Source organism: Pantherophis guttatus, chromosome 12 (genome assembly GCF_059756535.1).
Source record: "Pantherophis guttatus breed Tessera chromosome 12, ASM5975653v1, whole genome shotgun sequence".
Taxonomy (NCBI): Eukaryota; Metazoa; Chordata; class Lepidosauria; order Squamata; family Colubridae; genus Pantherophis; species Pantherophis guttatus.
In genome coordinates this window covers 13048819-13071116 of record NC_142074.1, presented here as the reverse complement: position 1 = coordinate 13071116, position 22298 = coordinate 13048819, and the positions used below count along the sequence as shown (strand labels likewise).

At 42.3% G+C, this 22298-nt stretch overlaps 1 protein-coding gene across 6 annotated transcripts; it reads right to left on the bottom strand.

The window, feature by feature from the left end:
- Positions 1–364: 364 nt before the first annotated feature.
- Positions 365–21269, bottom strand: LOC117669521 (SLAIN motif-containing protein-like). Of its 6 annotated transcripts, none has more exons than XM_087877422.1 (10): positions 21123–21236; positions 18302–18392; positions 15869–16598; positions 14234–14367; positions 11713–11862; positions 6786–6926; positions 4531–4845; positions 4292–4429; positions 2455–2776; positions 365–1545 (listed from the first exon to the last, which is right to left on the bottom strand). In XM_087877422.1, exons 3-10 carry the CDS (start codon positions 16576–16578, stop codon positions 1491–1493), a joined length of 1965 nt encoding a protein of 654 aa, XP_087733548.1. In that variant the 5' UTR covers positions 16579–16598; positions 18302–18392; positions 21123–21236; the 3' UTR covers positions 365–1490. The 6 variants fall into 6 exon arrangements, with proteins under 6 accessions (XP_087733548.1, XP_060548084.2, XP_087733547.1 ...); XM_060692101.2 differs by having other exon boundaries at positions 20988–21153; XM_087877421.1 differs by having other exon boundaries at positions 20930–21133.
- Positions 21270–22298: the final 1029 nt, after the last annotated feature.

Genomic DNA, 22298 nt, shown 5'->3' with positions numbered 1-22298 from the left:
TAAGTGACTTTGTTACACGAACAAAATGATTCACATTTGTGAAGTGAGTCGCTGCAGTTGTTAATAACATGGTTGTTAAGTGAATCTGGCTTTGTCATTGAAACGTTGCTTGTCAGAAGGTCACAAAAGGTGACCACATGACCCTGGGACACTGCAACCGTCATAAATTTGAGTCAGTTGCCGAGTGTCTGAATCTTGATTATGTGACCATGGAGATGCTGCAACAGTTTTTAAGTGTGACAAATGGTCATAAATCACATTTTTTCAGTGCCGCTGTAACTTTGAACAGTCACTAAATGAACCGTTGTTAAGTCGAGGACTATCTGTGTTTCTGCCTATGTAAAGAAAGCCAGCAGGACGCAAATTTTGCTACTAAAGACAAGGTAGCACTAGAGCCCCCTTCACATTTATTAACTACAATATCAAGTCACATTGGTGGCAAGAAGTAGGGTTGGCAGATGGGCCAGTTTGCATTCCCAGGTATGATTGTATTCTTGCATTTGGCAAACTCCAAGAGCCACAAGATTTAATTTAAAAAACCAAGTTCCTTCATCCAAAAACAAACCTTCCCCACCCCACCCCTCTCATCACCAAAAAAAAACCCCTGGACAGTAGAAAAGACTTGTACAAAAGAAGAAAGGTAGATTTTAGTATCAAGGAATTAAGTGACGGTCATGAGAGAACGAAACACTTCCAAGTGCATTTTTTTTAGCCGGCAAAGGTGTTGCTACCACCCCCACGAAAACCCGCCTAGCTAAAAGATGAAAAAGGAAGAGAGTAAATGGGTAAATAAGACCTCACATTATCAGCCTGCAGGCAAGAGCACATAATAAACAAGTCTTGGGAGACAACGGGCATACCAAGCTTTTAAGACATTCTCCTGTGACAGACGATGCACGCTATAGCTATTGTTGTTAAAAAAAACCTTTTCTTCAAGTTTTATAATAATAAAAGTAGTGAAGATACCTGTTCGGGACAAGTAAAAAAAACTCCTCTGAATTTTCCTAGAAAAGTTAAGTTACACCAAGTGACATAAGAAAGAGTCATTTCTAATTATGTTTACCTTATCTAGCTGCCTTTTGCAAAGGGGAGGAAAAAACCCCCCACCCCACAGACTCAAAAACGCCTCATTGCCACAGGAGCACCATCCCACGCTCTTCTCCTTCCTTGTTGTGTACCATGAACGAATCTTCAAATGTGTGCCTCGGGCCACACCTGTACCTCCAGGTACAAGAACTACCGTAATCAAGGCTCAGCAGTAAGACAAGAATAGCAGGAACAAAAAAAAAAAAAAAATCCAGCCATCAAGGTCCAAAGAAAAAACAAATGTCCCAAATTCATCATTCCAGTTTGTCAAGCGTGGTGGCAATGGGGAGGAAACGGAGGCCTTAAGCATGTCCTCCTGCCCAGCCAGCTGGGCTGTTGTCCAGTTACATAACCCAACAAACAAGTCATTGTTCATTATTCTCCTTTTTTTTTTTTGGTTTGGTTCAGTAACATCCATCTTTCCAAGAGTCGTCCACAGGGATGTTGGCCTTTGGATACCTGTTGGGATGTACACAGACAGACATTTTATTTGCACAACGCTTTAATAAACAGTATTCAGGAGACAGAACTCATTATCTGTTACTAGTCTTAAAAAAATATTTATCTAAAAGGCAAGTATCTTCCGCTATTTGGTTTGGCTCGCAGTGTGTCAGATCGCTGCAGAATAAAACTAGGTAGGGTATAAAGTTTCTAAAAGGAGCAATCCTGCAGTTTTATAGATGCAAGTCAAGTTGCTCGTTACTCTCAATTGCGCCTCCGAAATGCATCACGGGGCAACCCTGTGCTCTCCTCTCCTAGATCCAGTCTGAAACTGGGAAAGAGGAAGGGGGATTCTTTACAATTCAGGGAAATCTTTCCAGCTTTCAGCTGGCATCGTTCTCTGATTTGCTTGGTTGGCTCAGTTTCTTAGCCATCTGGGAGCCGGAAAAGGCCCTTGAGATCAATGCTGTTGGCAAAGTCAGGCATTTAGACTGCAATCCAAATACAGGTAGTCCTTGACTTACAACCACAAACTGAGCTCAACGTTTCTGTTGCTAAGTGAGACATTTGTTAAGTGAGTTTTGCCCCATTTGATGACTTTTCCTGCCACGGCTGTTAAGTGAATCATTACAATTGTTAAGTTGTTAACGTTGTGAAGTGAATCTGGCTTTCCCCATCAAGTCTGCTCATCAGAAGGTCACAAAAGCTGATCACATCACCCTGGGACACCGCAACCGTCATAAATATGAACCAGTTGCCAAGTGCCTGAATTTTGATCACATGGCCAGGGAGATGCTGCAATGGTCGTAAGTGTGAAAAATGGTCATGAGTCACTTTTTTCAGTGCCGTTGTAAACCGTCACTAAAGGAACTGTTGTAAGTCAAGGACTACCTGTACACCCTCTGTAGGAGCTTTTAGGTCTCTCACCTCTTGGCTGGCTGGCTCAACTTGCTCTTCAGAGTGGATGCTCCTGCAACCGATGCTTTATTTTTAGGAAGAGAGCTTTTTACTCCTGAGGCCATGCCGTTGCTCCGGTACACTGAACTGCCGCTATTCGAAGCGCTTGGGTTCAACGTGGAAGACTGTAGCTTTCGGACACGGCCGGCCGGACTAGCATACCCAGCAGATCTAACTGGCTGCCGTGGGGTTAGGAGAGTGTTAGCACAGGGGCCTGCTTTCACAGGCTGACGGACTGTCAGGGGGGACTGCCCAGCACCGGAGGAATAACGGAGTTTATTTGGAGTCAGGCCTTAAAACAGAAGGGAGGGGAAAATAGAAACGGTATTAATAATTATAAAATGAGGATCAATTTGGGGAGTGTATCCAAAAGGGAACGGGACGCGGTGGCTTGGTGGTTAAGATGCTGAGCTTGTCGATCGAAAGGTCGGCAGTTCTTCAGTTCGAATCCCTAGTGCCGCATAACGGGGTGAACTCCTGTTACTTGTCCCAGCTTCTGCCAACATAGCAGTTCAAAAGCAGGTAAAAAATGCAAATAGAAAAATAGGGACCAGCTTTGGTGGGAAGGTAACAACGTACCGTGCGCCTTTGGGGTTTAGTCATGCCGCCACATGACCACAGAGACGTCTTCGGACAGCGCTGGCTCTTCGGCTTTAAGCGGAGATGAGCACCGCCCCCTAGAGTCAGGAACAACTAGCACAAATGTGTGAGGGGAACCTTTACCTTTACCTTTTATCCAAAAGGGATCAGAAGGAGAGAAATGTTTTCAAGCAAATTCACGCGGCTAAAGCAGATCCAGGCCAGAGAGGGCTAGAGAAATCAAGCTGTCCACTGAATCCACAAATTAAAAGGTAAAAGTTTCCCCTGTCCAGTCATGTCCAGGTCTAAGGGGCCGTTTTTTAGCCTAGGGAGCCAGCATTGTCTGAAGACATCTCCATGGTCATGTGGTCATTTTAGGCCAAGGGGCACGGAGTGCTGTTACCTTCCCACAGAAGTGGTACCTATTCATCTACTTGCATATTTACCTGCTTTCAAACTGCTAGCTGGGCACCACAAATTAAATTAGTAGCCAATTCATTTGGCAAAACATATAGCAATCCGACAGCAAATGAAGCTGCCGTATTGTGGACAGCTGAAATTCATGAGCGATTTTCAAGGGCAGCTCTAAGCAGAACACATTAGAATAACCCAACTGAGATTTGTACGCTAAGAATGACTGTAGTCTGGCACATTTCTTCAGAGAAGGCCCAGCTGATATCCCAGATGAAGTTGTGAAAAGCGTTTCTGGTTTTTTTTTAAAAAAAGAGAGATCTCATTGTTTCAAATCGTGTGCCAGATTTAAAAGCTGCGGCTTCTAAAAAGTGGATTTGGAAGCAATGGTGCAAGTTGCCACTGTATAAAGGCCCTAATTCTTATCCGTGGGAAAAGATTTTCATTTGAGATGCCTTTTTTTTTAAAAAAAGGGGAAGTTGTACTTAGTGTTATTGTACTTAATGTGCCAATTAATGTGTCAACTGAGTTGTACTTAATGCGTCAGCCACTTGCCTGAAATGGTAGGGTCTCCTGCTTGAGCAGGGGGTTGGACTAGAAGACCTCTAAGGTCCCTTCCAGCTCTATTCTGAATTGCAATTGAACTAAAAACAAACAAGGTTCCCAAAGAACTTCCAAATTTAAAACTGTTACTTCAGGGAACGTGCAGCCCCATTAAAACCTGTGGCAAACTAAGATCTCTCAAACAACATGCTATCTTTCCTACTCTGCGGTAGGAAATGTCATGGAACACTCTGAGAAGAAGAAGCCAACTTACTGACGGATTCCTGATGGATTCTAGAGAGTCGACTACTGGGAATCTGTAAATCTGAGTCCAAGCTCCGGCTATTTCTTACTGACTCCAAAGATCGCAGACCGGTCCTAGCCAGGTTAGGCATACTGTGACGCAGTTCCTCTGTGAAGGATAACATAACAAGAATTGAAAAAATCCAACTACTGCTATCTAACCTTCTGGTCCAAAAACCCGGGCGAGATTCAGAAACGGGACCACGCTACCTTCGTTTGAAGAATACTTTAGTCTATCTTGCATTGGGCTCTGCACTGTCCTCCGCGGGGGCCGAATTCGGGTATTTGTGGCCCTCCTGTAATCCGCGTTTGTGGACGGAGACTGGCATCGCGGTGAGCTGAGTGGGGATGGAGAGTATCTGTGACTGCTGTGATAGGAGAAAGAGCAGTCATCGTCCTCATCTTCCAAACTGTATGTGTCAAAATCCTGGTCACTGTAGGTGCCCCTGCGCAAGGAGTGTAAGGAGGCACTGGAACTGCGGCGGGAAACGGAGGCAGAGCTGGAGGCACAATCCTGGCGAAGACCTGAAGAAAAGCCAAGGCCAACAGAAGACATGGTTACTTCTAGCAATATCAATTCCTGACAAGACAACTGATTAAATATGATGTAAATTTCAGATGGCTGATACCTGAGGGAATATTATTAGTCACCTGGAATGAAAAAAAGATACAGCCTGGATTCCATAGATAAAGCACACGAATTCTATGATCATCACTTCAGTTCATATGAGGAACGAAGGAGAAGAGAGGAAATAGAAAGTAAAAGACAAGAGGAAGTAATAGGAGGGGAAAATATACAAGAAGAAAGTGAAACTGACAAAAAAAGAAAGAGCAGAATGAGAATGAGCAACGGCAAAGGAACAGAGAGAAATAAGATCAACTAGAACGACAAGACCCATTTATAAGTGAAACGATGGAAGAAGAAATAAAATTATTGTCAATGAACATAAACGGATTGAACTCGCCTATGAAAAGGAAAAGAACTTTTACCAAATTACAAAAATTAAAATTAGATTTAATTTGTCTTCAAGAAGACATAGTTACTTCTTGATCATGCTGTTTTTAGCATACCTGTGATGACATTTTAATATTTCCCACCCACGAAAGGGCTAGCAAAGCAAAGATGAAAGCAACCACATCAGACATGTAATGAAACCCAGGCAAAGCAACGGCAGCATTTTCCGCTTGCAGCCTCAATCATTTTAAAGGCGCCAAAATGAGGGTTGCAATCTAGCTTTAACATCTCTGGAGACACAATTAATCCCAGAACAAGTAGTTTATGTGCATTTCAGCACTCGTAACCAGTATCTGCATTTTGGGGCAGAATAACAATCGAGTGTTTTAATAGGGACAGCATATTGTAAATCCACAGGGCCTCCCTCAGACGTTTAGGCAAATATCAACGTATCAACTTTTTCATTCTACGACTTTTTCATTTTACACATGTTTATCAGTAAGAAACCAAATGTTTGATGCAATATATAGTAAAGATTCTCCTCGCACATACGTGCTAGTAATTCCCGACTCTAGGGGGCGGTGCTCATCTCCGTTTCAAAGCCGAAGAGCCAGCGCTGTCCAAAGATGTCTCTGTGGTCATGTGGCCGGCATGACTCAATGCCAAAGGCACACGGAACGCTGTTACCTTCCCACCAAAGGTGGTCCCTATTTTCCTACTTGCATTTTTTACGTGCTTTTGAACTGCTAGGTTGGCAGAAGCTGGGACAAGTAATGGGAGCTCACCCCATTACGCGGCATTAGGGATTCGAACCACTGAACTGCCGACCTTTCAATTGACAAAGCGTCTTAGCCAATGAGTCACCGCCAATGAGCCACCGCGTCCCTCTTGATGCAATATACTGAGCTATAAATGACCTTAATTTACCAGAAACAAAGTAGGATGCTGTAGTTCTTTCACAAAGGTGGAATTTCAAAGCTGAATGATCCATAATGAGATAGTCTAATGTAACCTGCTCTAAAAGCAAGACTTTTCTTTCTTTCTTTCTCAATCTGGAGAAGAAAATACTTTTTCTTCTCTTCTCCAGATTGTTGGGGGCAATATGCTGACGCTGTAAACCACTCAGAGAGGGCTGTAATGCACTGTGAAGAGGTATATAAGTCTAAGTGCTATTGCTATTTTCCCCAAAGATTGTCAAGCTATGCTGGAACACGCATGTACTTCAGGAGCATCTGCAATGAGTTCAAGAGCAGGTGCTTCTAGACAGACATAGCCAAAGCAACAACAAACATGTTTCTTCGTATCATTAAATGGGGACATCTAATTTACTAGCAGGGGCTAGTAAATTGCCCACCTAAGAAGCTATCTGTTTGTTCTCTTGGACTGTTAGAATGAGTGAAAATTCTGTAAGTGGAAAATTAGTATTTTGTATTATTGTTTCAAAAAAAAAAAAAATCATCCTGTAAAAGGTGATGTGGAGACAGAAATACTATAAATTGCTTTCACCTACTTTCTTCCTGTAGGCGGGCCATAACTTGCACGTCAGTCAAGTCCTGCAGTTTGTAGCCCATTGAAATCGAGTCGTCCGAGGTACTAAGTTCGCTATCGACAGAAGACTGAGAGCTCAAAGCTGAATGCATGTTCAAGTAACCTTAGAAAGAGGTGGGAGAGAAGGAAAAGGTGAGAGTGAGGAAGCTAAAGATAGTTATAATATACACAATTGTACAAGCACTGTAGTAGTATGCACTCCCCCCCCCCAGTTTTGTACTCAAACACCTTTACAAGGTAAACAAATTTATTAAGGATTGACCAGCAATGATTTCAAAGTGAGAGAGTTTTTTCAATATTCAATACGGAGGAAAGTTATCTTGCCATATATGGTAACTGTAGAATTCTGTTATTAAAATCGCCATTCCAGTTAATCTTTCCTATCCTAATGTCCCAGATGAATGGGCATTACTCTGAGCTGCCTCCTACAAACTTTTGGCAACTCTGTTTCTGTGACGTGCAGGGAAAGAAAAGGATTATAGACTGTAAAATAGTTTGGATGGAGCCACCAAGAGGCATCAAAACTAGGTCAAACATAATTACATCATTTCCTATAACAGCAGAAATACAAAACTGTGTTTGTGAATGCAAAGTCAACTTACTTTATTAGCTACATTTTAGTTTTTATACTATGAGTGAAGGGTTTCCCTAACAGCATGTGGCTGAAGATATTAGTCATCATCCTCTACTAAAAAAGAGCAAGCATGCCAATATTAACATGTGTTGGCTTTACCAGATCATCAGTTCTTCATGAATTTAGGGTTTCTTAAATTATATCAGTCAAGATGACTCTCCAATTTCTGCTGCAGATGGACGAGGATTTTTGAAAATTAATCTTTTCAAATTCAAAGTGTGAATTTAAGATAATACCCAAGCCTGCTGCAAAACATATTCTGTTTTGAGTTTGAATACTTCAGAGAAAAGTGAGGTTATTTTAAGGGAAAAAAAATAGACAAGACAAGAGAACCAGACATTTTGGCCACCAAGTTGCACTGTAAACATGTTACTAATTCACAATTGATTGTTTCTAGCCTTCCCCTCAATATACTTTATAGGTCATTTTGACATTTAAAAAAGGGGGGGGCATTATTTGCTTGACTGGCCAGAGCAGATTGTTATTGTTAGACAAGCAGGCTACTTATTTACGAAGTCCTGGACACGTTCAAAGAAGCAGTTGCTTAGTCATTAAACAAGAAACTAAGCTAATTATATGGCAAGATTCGTGTGTGTTTAAGCAGGATAAGCATTCGTGACTAACCACAGCAATCTTAATTCCCTTCTAAGCAGCACTGTCATGTTTGTTACTCAGAAAGCAATTAAAATTACTAAAAAGCAGTGTAGGATCAAACAAGAGAGATTACCATTCTCAGAGTTAGCAACAGCTTGGGTGGCTTTCAAAAGTAAATTCATAGGGAACAAGGGGAGCAGGTCAAAACTCAGATAGGGAAATTAAAACAGACCTTACGGCCATTCCAATCTAGAGTGAGGGCTCTCCACTTACAGGGTGGATTTGATTTAAATCAAGTTGATTTAAATCACTAGTAAAAAGGCTTGATTTAAATCAACTCAATTTAAATCGTAATTTTTAAAGAGCAACTGTCATCTCTGTCCTGCAGTGGCTCCTCCTCTGACCCGCTGTTGACTCACCGACAGTCCCAATATTGCAGAATATACAGCCTCATGTTACATAACTAAGCTCCATTTCATGCTGAATAAACTAAATAATTAATGTATCTTAAATAGAAAACTATCTTTAGATAGATTTTTACTCCAAAAGCATTTTATTAAAATAAATTTGATAAAAATAAAAAAAATCCGATTTAAATTTTAAAAAATCCGATCTAATTCTTTTTAAAAAATCATCGATTTTTATCCACTTAATATTCATTGGAGAAATAAAATTCCTGTTCCTTTCAATGGGACCTTCCCTCCCAAAACAAACCACCATGTGGAAAGGTAAAGATCCAGAAGCCAATCAAGAGCAAAGACTTAAAACTGCCATGCTGCAGCTCCTGTCTGTCTACAGTTAATCCTGTCCAATCGCTGCAATTGATTTACTGAAATCATACGAACGACTGCTAATTGTATAAGTAACAGAAGCAAACTACAACAGCAACCTCCCTGGGTAAAACTCTGTACAGAAATATTTCTCCACCTTGGCAACGTTAAGACTTGTGGACTTCAGCTCCCAGAATTCCCCAGCCAGCTATGCTAAGTCTTAAAGCTGCCAAGTTTGAAGACCTCTGCTATACAGCATTGAATATACAGATATTCACCACTACTGCATTGCTATACAGCAGGGGTATCAAACTCAAGGCCAGCGGGCTGGATGCAGCCCAAGGGGTGCTTAGATCTGGCCCGCGGGGCCGCCCTGGAAATAGCGGAGGACCGGCCCGCAGTGCCTCTGCCAGCGAAAATGGGCTCCCAATCCCCGTTTTCGGCTGGGACGGCTTCCTGCAACCCTCTGCCAGTTAAAACGGAGCTCGGGAGGGATTCACGCTGTTTTCGCTGGCAGGGGGGTTGCAGGAGGCCGTCCCATCCGAAAACGGAGATTGGGAGCCCGTTTTCACTGGCAGAGCACTCGGGCCACCACAGGCACCCCTGGTGACATCAAGCTGGCCACGCCCCCCAGCCTCCCCCGAGGTCAAACATAACCTTGATGCTGCCCTCAATGAAATCAAGTTTGACACCCCTGCTATACAGTATCACAAAATACACCGATTTAGTTGGCAGGATAAAGAAAGCAAAATGTTGGATTTGAGAGCAAGGTCTGTAAGGAAACCCCCCCCCCCCCGTTCTAATTGATTAATTTCATTGGTGGCTCCATCAAGTGGAAGGAGAATTTCCAGTTCAACAAAAAATGAATTTTCACATGACTGCGATCAAAATCATGATAAAGGCCTGCAAAGAGATGCCAAATTTCAGACTTGCAGAGCAAGCAAGAGTACCAATTTAAAAGCTGCTTGATATGTAGGCAGTCACTACATGTGGCCTTCCCTCATTAGTTGCAGTTTGAGGATACTATATCATAATTCATTAATGCACTAAATATGAAAAAAAAATGTATTTTGGGATTCACTCGTTTCTCTGAAAGGATTATTTGTTACAGAATTCTCAAATAATGGATCTAAATTTTTTAAAAAAACAATTTAGAATGTAATTTCTGTATTGCTATTTGATCTGTCTTTAGGGAAGTGAAAACACTGAATTGGCAGCAAACCAGATAAACTGGGCACAGTTTCTGTGACTGAAAGGAAAGAGGAAAGGATCCAGTAATAAAAGACAAAAATAATCAAGTACAAGTTAATGTTATAGCCTCCATTTGACAAAGGAAATTCAGTATTGTCTTTTATTAGAATGTAAGATGTCAGTAATTTAGTCTTAATAGGCAGGGATTACTTCACTTACTTTCCCTACCGGTTCGCAAATGTGGGTGCGTGCATGCTTCGCTAGCACGCGCCCCATCCACACATGCGCCCGGCCTCAAAAATGTGCCTAAATAGGATAGGATAGGAGCATAGAGATAGCATTTCCGCTACTGGTTCCAGCGAACCGGCTGAATACCACCTCTGTTAATAGGTTTTCTCCACCCCAAATATCCAAGAATAGTTAGAAAATGGTTTAATGGTATTTCATTTGTCCTTATTTTTAAAAAAATCAAGCATGCAATAAGCGATTGGCTTTTAAATGCTGGTTCTAAATGCAAATCAACTCTCTGTACAGCTAGGTGAGTTTTGCAAGCTGTTTCAGCTACCACCTTCAAGACAAACTGGTCATTCCAACTTTTCGAAAACTTCAGGCAGAGCAGACAAGACATGTGGAGGTCTATTTATTATAGACTTAGGACCACAGGTAGTCCTCGACTTACAACAGTTCATTTAGTGACCGTTCGAAGTTACAGCGGCACTGAAAAAAGTGACGACCGTTTTTCAGACTTACGACTGCTGCAGCATCCCCATGTTCAAGTGATCAAAATCCAGACGTTTGGCAACTGGCTTGTATTTATGACGGTTGCAGTATTCAGGGGTCGTGTGATCCCCTTTAGCAACCTTCTGACAAGCCAAGTCATTGGGACAACCAGATTCACTTAACAACTGGGGCAAGAAGGTCGTAAAATGGAGCAAAATAAATGTTTCACTTAACAGCAAAAATGTTGGGCTCAGTTGAGGTCATAAGTCGAGGACTACCTGTATAAGCTTATTCTCACCAACCGTGGGAGAGGATATATATATATACATGCAAGTTAAAACATTTTCACACACATAAAGCAACAGAGGAATGCCATGCTAAAGAGGATTCTCCATTTTCCTAAGGGATAATCAAATGCCCTGGGTCTAAAGGAGACGGGCCAGACAATGGTCCTTGATCCCAAAAATACAGACCTTTTATGTGGGAGGGACGGGGACGGGGGGGGGACGACCAAATTAGCACAAAGAAGCAAGAAGATTTAAATAAGATTTCTGGAAGCATTAGATTGAAGAAGCCCTTAGATCAGGGGCGTCAAACTCAAGGCCTGGGGGCCTGAAAGGGCCTGTGATGTGGTTAGATTCAGCCCATGGGGCCGTCCTCAAAAATGTAAGGTTGCCGGCCTGCGACGCTTCGGCCCGGTCTAACCAATGCAAAGAGGAAACATGCCAGCAGTTTGGGGAGTGGCATCAGGCTGGCCACGCCCACCCAGTTGGTCACACCCACCCAGTCAACCATGCCCGGCCGGCCCCCCTGAGATCAACCACAGCCCTGATGCGGCCCTCAATGAAATTGAGTTTGACACCCCTGCTTTAGATCATCACGTTAAACTGAACAAAGCAAACCAGTCACATCTTGTCCTCCCTCGGTATGCATTTCCCACCTCCATTCCTCTAAAAAGTATCCCAGATGCCATGCCATACCTGAGCTACCGCAAGTTAGTAGTGGTTTGTTAGTTGATTTGTAGTGCCCAGGAGAGTTTAGTGCATTGCTACAGGACCCTGTGTCTGCATTCAAGTTATGCACACTTGGAGACGCCAATGGACTGCAATACAGGGATTTCCACCTACTGGCTAAAGGAAGATACAAAAAAAGCCACGAATTGTTACCACATTAAACACAGAAACTCAGATGAGGAGAGAGAGAGAGAGAGAGAGAATGTCAAACCACATCTCCATGCGTTACATGCCAGACACACTCACCCCCTGAGTCATGATACAAACCAAATTCAATTTCCAATTATGGCTGACAGATTAATCTCTGGAATTAAAACAAAGGAAGACAATCCTTAGTTCTCCGTGGGCTATCCTGTCTTAGCATCTGGGACTAGCAGGTGTCTGACAAATATATGCTGCGGTGTGAATTTTACAATGTTCACATTGTTGGACATACTTGAGTCGGTTTGAAGTGCTAAAGGGAATTCTGAAAGATGAGCTGTGGTTCTTCTCTACAGCTTCCCAAGTAACAGGCTAGATGAGAAGATATCTAGTATTATAGGCATTTTTCTCCAATGAAGAAATGCATAGCTTGCCATCTCTTATCCTGGAATGTGGATATACATTAAGGTGTAAGTTTCCCAGCTGGACAATCTTAGAGATACTATTATATGTCAAAAAATTTCAACATGAATCAGGTTTCTGGAGTTATGAAGGACAGATACAGGTAGTGTGGTCTAATGAAAATATTATCTAGTGGGAAAACTGTTCTGGGCCCATTTCTCAAAATGCTTCTTTCTGGCTAGGTATGATGGGACTGTAAAATTGTAGCATCCCAAGAGCTCCCAAAAAACTTGAACAGACCTATTAAAACCAAATAAAGATTTCCCATCATTACCTAGGGGCTGAGTTTTAAAACAATATTGAAAATTCAAAAAGGGATGGCATTATTTATGAAAAACAATCATTTTATTCTGATCTACATCGTCCTCACATTCTAGGAGTGGATGACAAGTTTCTTTAATCTGTTGACAAACTTGCTAATTTGTTTTAAGTTGTTACAGCGTTCAACTTAAAACAGTATTTAGCTAGCAGTGTTATACAATTGTTCTGTTTCCCTGAGAATGTAATATGATGCCAGATGACAAAATCAAGTTTTCATGCAAAAATCTCTCTAAAACCATTCTTTGGTTTACTGTAATAATGTTTTCCACAGTAGCAAGATACTCAAATTATAATTATTCAGAGGGCAGCAACTTACAGTACTGAATGTATTGTAGGTGCCAGAATTAAAATAAGTTTTTATATTTTTAAGTGCTATGTGCCAACGAGTAGAGTTTTATATGTATGTGAATAATGAGTTACATTAAAGGACTATTTCAAATGAAACAGTACAATATAAAAACATTTGAAAGAAAGTATTTCCTTTAAGGTTTGCAAAATATATTTTTAAAAGATTATCCCAAGGTATCTCAATATCTTAAGATATTAATCTTAATATCAAGTGGAACAACTTGCCTCCAGAAGTTGTAAATGCTCCAGCATTGGAAGTTTTCTGCCTAAGCAGGGGGTTGGACTAGAAGACCTCCAAGATCCCTTCCAACTCTGTTATTCTATTCTATCCTTATGAGGGCAGAGGAAATTCTCCAACTAGGGCTTCTAGTCCAAAGGATCATGTAAGCTTTCTAACTTGGGGCAAATCCAGAAGCAGGCATAAAAGATGGCTGGGTGATTTAAGGCTAGTCATCCCTCTCTCAATTCAATCCATCTCACAGAGGAATAGTTGGGGGGAAATACGAGGCAGGAGCATAATATAGGCCAGTGATGGTGAATCTTTTCGGCACCAAGTGCCGAAAAGGGAGCGGGCACATGCTTCTGGGCCACAACCAGGAAGAGGAGCAGCCCAGGGCGCATGAGCGCGCCCGAAAATGAACTTCCGGTTTCAGCTACTGAACTTCCGGTTTCAGCCAGCTATTCCTCCGGGTTTCTAGCGCGCATGCACACGCGAAAATCAGCTGGTCGGCACACATGCTCACGCAGGAAAATGGAAGACCAGCTCTTCTAATTTCTGGCACTGCCGCATGCAAAAAGGCCAGCTGATTATCGCATGTGCATGTGCTCCAGAAACCCGGAAGAGGAATGGGCGACGCGGGTGCCAGGCGACATGACTACATGTGCCACTTCGGGCACGCGTACCATAGGTTCGCCATCATGGATATAGGCTAACTTGAGTTGTACAAAATAAAGGCAGGATATAAATATAATAATCATAATTGTGATTAGCTCAGCGATATCCCACTTAAGCACTAGGCTGGGTTTGATCTGTATCAAGCGAATGCAAAAAGGCCCTGATTTCAAGGGGTTATAACTGATCTTATGATCCAATTCATTTTTCTCGAGTCTTCTCCATTATGCCGAGTTCTTTAAAATTGCGATAGTTAACAAATCAATCCTACTAGCTTTTTTGGTGATCGCTTAAGGCTTCTTTCAAGACAAAACATAGGCCTACCTTGGTCGAGTCTGCTGATGAGGGTACGGCAAGCTGCCTCGGTCTCAGGACTAGGGTGATCCAACACCTGTCTACACCACTTCAGGGGAGATTCCTTGTTATCTGTCGGTGGTTTTCTTGGAGAAACATACAGCCTTAAATGGGAAGATAAAAAGTTTTAACTTGACAGCTTGATTGGAGCAACTATTTCGATATCTCTATGCTTCCATTAGTATTTTATCAATAAATGTCAAATATTACAGCAAAGAAATATAACAAGTCATCCCTTCCTTAACTATTTGGGGGTCAGACAAAATTATTTCCATTTTTAAGATGGATCCCAATTTCGTCATTCATCCAATAATGAAATTATCTATCCTGCTGTACTTTCTCGTAAGTCTGCTTCATTTTCTAACAAACAGGTAGTCCTCGACTTATGACCACAATTGAGCCCACAATTTCTGTTGTTTAATGAGACAATTGTTAAGTGAGTTTTGCCCCCATTTTATGACCTTGCTTGCCACAGTTGTTAAGTGAATCACTGCAGTTGTTATGTTAGTACCATGGCTATTAAGTGAATCTGGCTTCCCTATTGACTTTGCTCGTCAGGAGGTTACAAAAGGAGATCACATGATCCCAGGACGCTATGACCAAAATATGAGTCAGTTGACAAGCATCTGGATTGTGACCATGGGAATGCTTCAATGTCCCAAGTGTGAAAAACGGTCGTAAGTCACTTTTTTCAGTGCTGTTGTAACTTTGAACGGTCACTAAATGAACTGATGTAAACGAGGACTACCTGTACATAATTTTTTTGCTAAGAAAATAATGATCAATGGCAGGAGAAACATTTTAATATTTGTGTAAAACAATGATTGGTCGATGATTGTAAGAGATGTAATATCTCTTCAATTTTTTTTCAAAATACACTACTTAGGTAAATACTTGCAATCTTAATAAGAATAGTCCTAGCAACTTATCCTCTGAATGATCTGAGTTAATTATAACTTTGAATCCCTATAGCAGAACTTATTCATTCTTTTTTAAAAAATCATTTTTTAAAAAATCCTCAGACCCTTTTTCAAGTATAGCCCCCTTCCTACTTCTAGCAAGCATCTTCCACTTCCCAGGGAGGAAAAAAAATCCAATAATCCAGTCTCCAATCTCTTTCATCTAATCCAATTATTTTTTCAATAACGAGCTTAAGGAATGGTTACTTAAGGAATTGTTGCTTAAGGTGACCTTACATCTTACATTTTGCTATGTGTACAGATCAACTATTATGCAAATACCTGTAATACTAATAGAAATACTTTAAGGAACTCTATTTGGCAATAGTCTTCACTCCATTTGGCAATCTCTTATGAGAAAAGTGGCACTCTAAATAGAAATATAGGCTTCCTGATTTCCCATACCTGTTTTCCTTTCTGTTTCTCTTAAACATTTTAGACCACAGGTTTTTTTTACAAATTAATCCCCTTTCTTTCACACTGTTCATTTTCCTGTCACACTGCTACGCTCACTGATGTTTTTGAGGGCCAGTGGACTGAAAGAGAAACAGAATAATAATATGCTCTGGAAAATATGATTATAGCCTTATTCCCTCTTAGCATGAATCCTTTAGAGCTACAATATGTCATCTCATATAGTACATACCAGCTGTCCTCTTCATCGCTGCCATTCTCTAACTCCAGTAATTCCACTTCATCCAGAGCTGTTTCATCCAAGAGATCTTCCGTGTTTGTGTTTGCTTCCTTCATTTGCAAAGCTGGCTCAACTCCTGTGGCGAAATCTTCTAGCAACACTGTGGGGTTGCAATTCCAACGAGAGACGTCGTTTGTGTTAGCATCACTGTTCTGCGTCTGGGTACCGCTCACAAACTTTGCACCGGAGAGCTCTTGGTCAGAACTGTTTTCACAACTGTGCTGTATTGTGGTCTCCTCCACATCCTTTTTAAAGAACTCACCACTTTCTTCTGCTTCTGACCTTATTTTACTCAGGGCTGAATGCAGGTCTGCCACGATTTGCAATTCCTGCTTATCCATTAGTACGTTGATGCTATTATTCATTTCCATGCCGTTGAGCCTGGAATTGCAATTATCCACTCCAGCATCAGCTTGGCTCAGCATTTTGGCCTCTGGCACACTTCGTAGGCTTCTAGTTCTCAGCTGCTGGTTCTGGAGCTCAAGCCGCCTCACAAGCTCTTGCAATTTCCTCACTTCTTCCAGCTCAGGGCCCACCTGATCAGCCATTGACTGTGTATCAGGACCCATCACTGAGTTCTCTGCTGAGCTTCGGCTCAATTCCGTTCCAAGGTTGTGGTCCGGCTGAATTACAGTGGTGCTCCCAGGAACGACCATCTTCATGGAATCCCTGAGGAATTTTGCTAGAAAAAGATACCACAGAAGGTGGGTATTAAAGAAACAGTGAACACACTTAAACTATCAGCTTTCCTATTAATTAAATGTATTCGGTTTGATGACACAGCAAGAATGCCTTAGTGAATCCCAAAGCAATTTATCTGCAGGAATAGTATGTTTTATTTACAGTGGCTATCTTGACATGGTCAATGCTTCTTCGGTACAAGCAGTAACTGTAATGACTGCTATGAGATACATGGCTAATCTGCACATATTATGTAACTTGACATTTATAATGAGAACTTGTAATGTAAATAATCTTCCCAAATCCAACCAGAGCTGCCCACATAGAGCACTTTCAACAGAAGCTTTTGTTTGGCAAGGTCATTTAGTAAACAGTATACCCAACTCTGCCTTCTTAAATATTACTGATCTAAAAGAAATTCAAAGAAAAATGTTGCCCGAGTCTCCACGAAAAGAAAGATTTAGAAATGAAAGATTTGAAAGATAAACATATTACTGCAGTTCCATATGGTGGCAGTTTGTAACACTATCATTTTGAAAGATTAAATATTGAAAGAAGAAAAACTGAGCATTTCACATTAAACACAGACTGTAAAAATGTGGCTCACCCCCACCATTTATTCAATCATGTATTTGTTTCTTCAAGCTTTGATAAGAAATAAAATGAAATCTGGGACCGGCAGCAGTTTAGCGCTTAAGGCCAGAAACTAAATATTTTGCATTGTCTGAGGAATTAGGCAGCCTATACATTATTATAAAATAAATATACATAATCATAGTTTGGGAAAGTATCTTTAACACAGAATATTTTAGACTTCACTACAGATCAACGCTCTTTCAGAGAATAGTGACACTGGAAAGAGAACATGCAGAGTCTTTTTTCTTGATTAATAATAAAGCAAATACATAGAATGATATAAAGAGCACTATCAATATTTTATTATCCCACTTTATATGCTGTGCACCAAAAATTAGGAAAAACAAAAATAACACAGGTACCTATTTCTATACTAAGTAGGACTTGATACAAATAATATTGTTGGTTAAAATTATTCCTGGGCTCAAGTTTTCAAGTCTTGCAAAACAAAACCAATTTTTAAATTCCTAAGCTTTTGGTTCAGAGACCAAAGGGGGAAGAAGTATTCTTTCAATAATCTTTCTAATCTAATTCCTAGTCACTAAATGACTATCCTCATGAGAGTTTTATGTGTTCTTAATGAGTTGGAAAAAAGTCCAGTAACCCTATAATCTGAGTCAGATAATATGCATCCATCCACAAGAAAATAACAACGTTGGAAGGAATGGGTTTTTTTTTTTAAAAAAGAAAATTGCTGAGAATGAAACTGTTGCATCTCTCACCAGATATGCTAAGCTCTCTTATTGCCACGTATTTCTAAAGGCAACTCATAGATCTCATTTTCACATCAAGACAAAGCTATAAATGGATCTAATGCTACACAACACAATTTACATTGCCCAACCCAAGTTTTATAAAACAAGTCCCCTTTTGTTAAATCAATTTACAAGGCCAACTAAAAAAAAAAATACAATGAAAACATACTGTTGCATTTCACAATTTCTGATCCTATTTCAAGCAGACTGCTGCAATCCAACAGAGCCTGTCCACAACAAATGTAACAGCAACCGAAAGGGCAGCATTCTAGCCTCTGTTACCTTTCCCCCCGTTCCAAAAGTAAATTCTTACCAGCACATCTGTCAAGCACAACCACAGCGACAGAACCACCCTGGTCTCACTGGATGACCTCACAGCCCGAGTCATCAGGAGCTGCATGGAGCTGAGGAGGAAAAGGAGGTATGCAGTACCATTGCAACAGGGAGAAAAAGGAGGGGGGGGGAAATACATGAGACTACGTCCATGATGGTGAAGTGGCATGCAGAGCTATCTCTCTGGGCACGCCAGCTCTTTTGGGTTCTGCGCAGCAGCACCAGAAACTGGAAGAGCAGTTCCCTGGCATGCATGCGCGCGCTGGGAAGCTGAGCTTTTGGTTTCTGGCATGGGCACGCGCGCCGGTCAGCTGGTCTTCACATGTGCATGCGTGCCAGAAACCAGAAGACCAGGTGACTGGTGCGCTTGTGCACGCTGGAAACTGGAAACCTGGTGCCCTCATGCATGCCAGGGAACTGCTCTTCCGGTTTCCAGGGCTTCTGCGCATGTGTGCCAGGGAGCTGCTCTTTGGTTTCCGGTGCTTCCCCGGGCTCGCATGCGCGTGCTCCCGTTTCGGCACTCAGTGCCGAAAAGGTTCACCAACACTTGACTACGTTATCACCAGAAGCTGTTACATAGACACCTTCCCCCTTCCCCCCTGCAATTAAGGAAAATGGTGGCCAGATCTCAAAGGAAAAAAGTCAGAGGTTGCAAAGAGAAAAAGGAGACCATGAAGATAACCAGCACAGAGAGAGCTCCCTCTTAAACACCCCCAAGTAGGACAAAGTATCTTCTCAAGAGAAATAGGTGAATGGGGAAGGAAAGCGGACCGAAGCTCTCCTTTGGGTTGTCTTATGGATGGAGGACCATGCAGTCCCAACCACAGAGGTGCAGCCTCATTTATTTCTGAACCCCACCCCTATCTGGGGAAGGATTTTGCAGGGAAAGAGAAAGGGAGGAGTGGAGTTCCCAGAAAGCAAACCCAGGAACGAGATTGCCGCAAATTAAAGAAAAAGAGGGGAAGTTGCTCTTGGGGAGAAACCAAAAAGCTACAAATAACATGCTGCCTAGACTCAGAGGATGTGAGTTTTAGCAAAGCCCCTCTCTCTGACAGAGGAGAATTTTTGTAGCTCAGGGTTGAATTGTGGGGTCCTTGGTACTCCCTGACGTTAGTGGATTTCTTCCAGACCTTTCATTACCCAACTAGGTGACCTCGTCAGTGCTGGAGGAGAGGGGGTTTGAGGAGGAGGACTATAGGACCCTTGGTGCTCTCTAAGCTTGGTGATTTTCTTGCAAACGTTTCATTGCCCAATATTTTGCACTTTCTAATAAGGCAAGGGGGGTTGAGGAGGAAGACTGTGGGTCCTTGGTGGTCTAGGAGCTTGGGTTGTTTTCTTGCAGATGTTTAATTACCAAACTAGATAACATCATCAGTGCTGTAAGGGAAGGGGGGGGTTGCTCACCGGCAGGGCAAGCCGTTAGCCCATAAACAGAGAGCAAACCCCACTCCCTTCTAGCACTGATGATGTTACCTAGTCAAGTAATGAAACGTCTGCTCAGAGAGCACCAAGGACCCCAGACCTCCTCCTCCTCCCCTTCCATTTCTCCTCCACTCCACATACTCCATTTCCTTCTAGCACTGATGATATTATCTAGTTTGGTAATGAAATATCTCCAAGAAAACAACCCAAGCTCCTAGACCACCAAGGACCCACAGCCTTCCTCAACCTTGCCCCCTGCCAAGCACCCCATAGTCCTCCTCTTCCTCCTCCTCCTCCTCCGCCCCCAATCCCACTCTCTTCCAGCACTGATAAGATTCCTAGTTGGTTAATGAAATATCTGCAAGAAATTCACTAAGCTGAGAGAGCACCAAAGACCCCACAGTCCTCCTCCTCTCCCACTCCCTTCCAGCACTGATGAGATTCCCTAATTGGGAGATAGATAGATAGATAGATAGATAGATAGATAGATAGATAGATAGATACTGTAAAGATATATAGATATAGATAGATGATACATGATAAATGATACATATAGATGAGATAGATAAGATACTGTAGATAGATATAGATATTAGATATAGATGATATAGATGATAGATATAGATGACAGATAAGATACAATAGATAGATATATAGTTAGATGTTAGATATAGATGATAGATATAGATGATAGACAGATGATAGATAAGATACGATAGATAAATATAGATAGATGGTAGATATGGATAGAGGGGGGATGGATGGAGAGAGAGAGAGAGAGAAAGAAAGAAAAAAAAGAGAGAGAGAGAGGAGAGAGAGAGAGAGAGAGAGAGAGAGAGAGAATCCTTTATTGGCCAAATGCGATTGGACACACAAGGAATTTGTCTTGATGCACCAAGCTCAGAAAGCACCAAGGATCCTATAGTGGTTGTCTTCATCCTCCTCCTCCTCCTCATCATCACACTGATGAGGTTCCCTAGCTGGGTAATGAAACGTCTGCAAAGGAAGCAACCAGAGGACCCCCCTTCCCAGCTCCCCCTCCAAACCCCATAAAGATTACCCACCCACCCTACACAGAGAGAACATGAATTCACCCAAATAAGCAAAAAAAAAAAAAAAGGAGGGGGGGCAGTTGCCTCAGGGCCCGAAGAGCCCCCCTCCAAGTCACGCGAGGGGGCTTCTTCACCTGCCCAGCCAGGCCAGGACCCTTTCAGGGAAGCGAGAAGGGCTGAAGGCCGGCCTACCGAGAAGGATGGAAGCCGAGGATGGGGGAAGACCCGGCCCGGGAGCTTGAAGCGGGGGTGGGGGGGGGGAAACCAGGCCCGACGCCCCGCCTGAGGGGAGCCGAGCGACCTTCGGAGCGCGCGCTCATCTCCTACCTGCTGCCGCCGCCGCCGCCGCCGCCGCTTTGGCGCATGCGCACGCGCAGCCCGAGCCGCCGCTGTTGTTGCCGCGGCTGCTCCGTCTCGCGCCTCCCCTCTCGCGGCCCGATTGGCCGCGGCGCTAAAACTTCGCGCCCGTCATTTGCATAGGGCGGGACCGGAGGGGGGGGGGAAAGGAAGGGGATTGGCTACGAGGAGGGAGGGAGGGAGGGAGGGAGGAAGGCGAGGGGTGGGGCGAGAGAGACACCCCCACCCCTACCACCCCGATTAGGCGCTCAAAGCTCCGCCGCGAGTTCTTTCGGGCAAAAGTGGGGTAGGTTTTTTTTTTTTTTAGTGCGCCTGCGCGCGGACGGCTGGTCCGATGGGCTGGAGAAGAGAAGCGCTTAGCAAGGATCGCGTGGAGTTTCTCGCGTGGGAAACCAGCTTCCTCGGTGGTCTCGCTGGATACCCCGTTTGTAGCCAAGCCTGTCTGTGGTTTAATTCATACATGTGAGAACAGAACAGAATAAAGAATTAGATTAGAATAGAATAGAATAGAATAGAATAGAATAGAATAGAATAGAATAGAATAGAATAAGAAATAAGAGAATAGAATATAAAAAGAATAAGAAATAAGAGAATAAAATATAAAAAGAATAAGAAATAAGAGAGAATAGAAATTGAATAAGAAATAAGAGAAGAGAGAATAGAATAGAATAGAAATTAAAATGGAATGGAATAGCAATAAGAGGAGAATGGAATTGCAATTAGAATAGAATAGAATGGAATGGAATAGAATAAGGAATAGGAAGAGAAGAGAAGAGAGACATTAGAATAGAATAGCAATTAGAATACAATAAGAAATAGGAATAGACAAGAGAGATAAGAATAGAATAGAATAAATAGGAAATAGAATAGGAAATAGGAAGAGAAGAGAATGGAAGTGAAATTAGAATAGAATAGCAATGAAGAGAAGAAAAGAGATAAGAGAGATAAGAATAGAATAGCAATAAGAAGGAGAGGAGAGAATAGAATAGAGTGGAATAGAATAGAATAGAACAGAACAGTTGGAAGGGACCTTGGAGGTCTTCTAGTCCAGTCCTCTGCTCAAGCAGGAGACTCTATACTCGTGATGGTGAACCTATGGCATATGTGCCACAGGTGGCACACAGTGCCGTCTCTGTGGGTATGCAA

Excerpts from the sequence above, each read along its gene's own strand:
- LOC117669521 (XM_087877422.1), bottom strand. The coding sequence starts at position 16,578 with ATGAAGATGGTCGTTCCTGGGAGCACCACTGTAATTCAGCCGGACCAC. Across the intron at positions 4,846-6,785 it reads GGCCCGCCTACAGGAAGAAA|GTCTTCGCCAGGATTGTGCC; the intron begins GTAGGTGAAAGC and ends GCTTTTCTTCAG. Across the intron at positions 4,430-4,530 it reads AAAGTATTCTTCAAACGAAG|AGGAACTGCGTCACAGTATG; the intron begins GTAGCGTGGTCC and ends TATCCTTCACAG.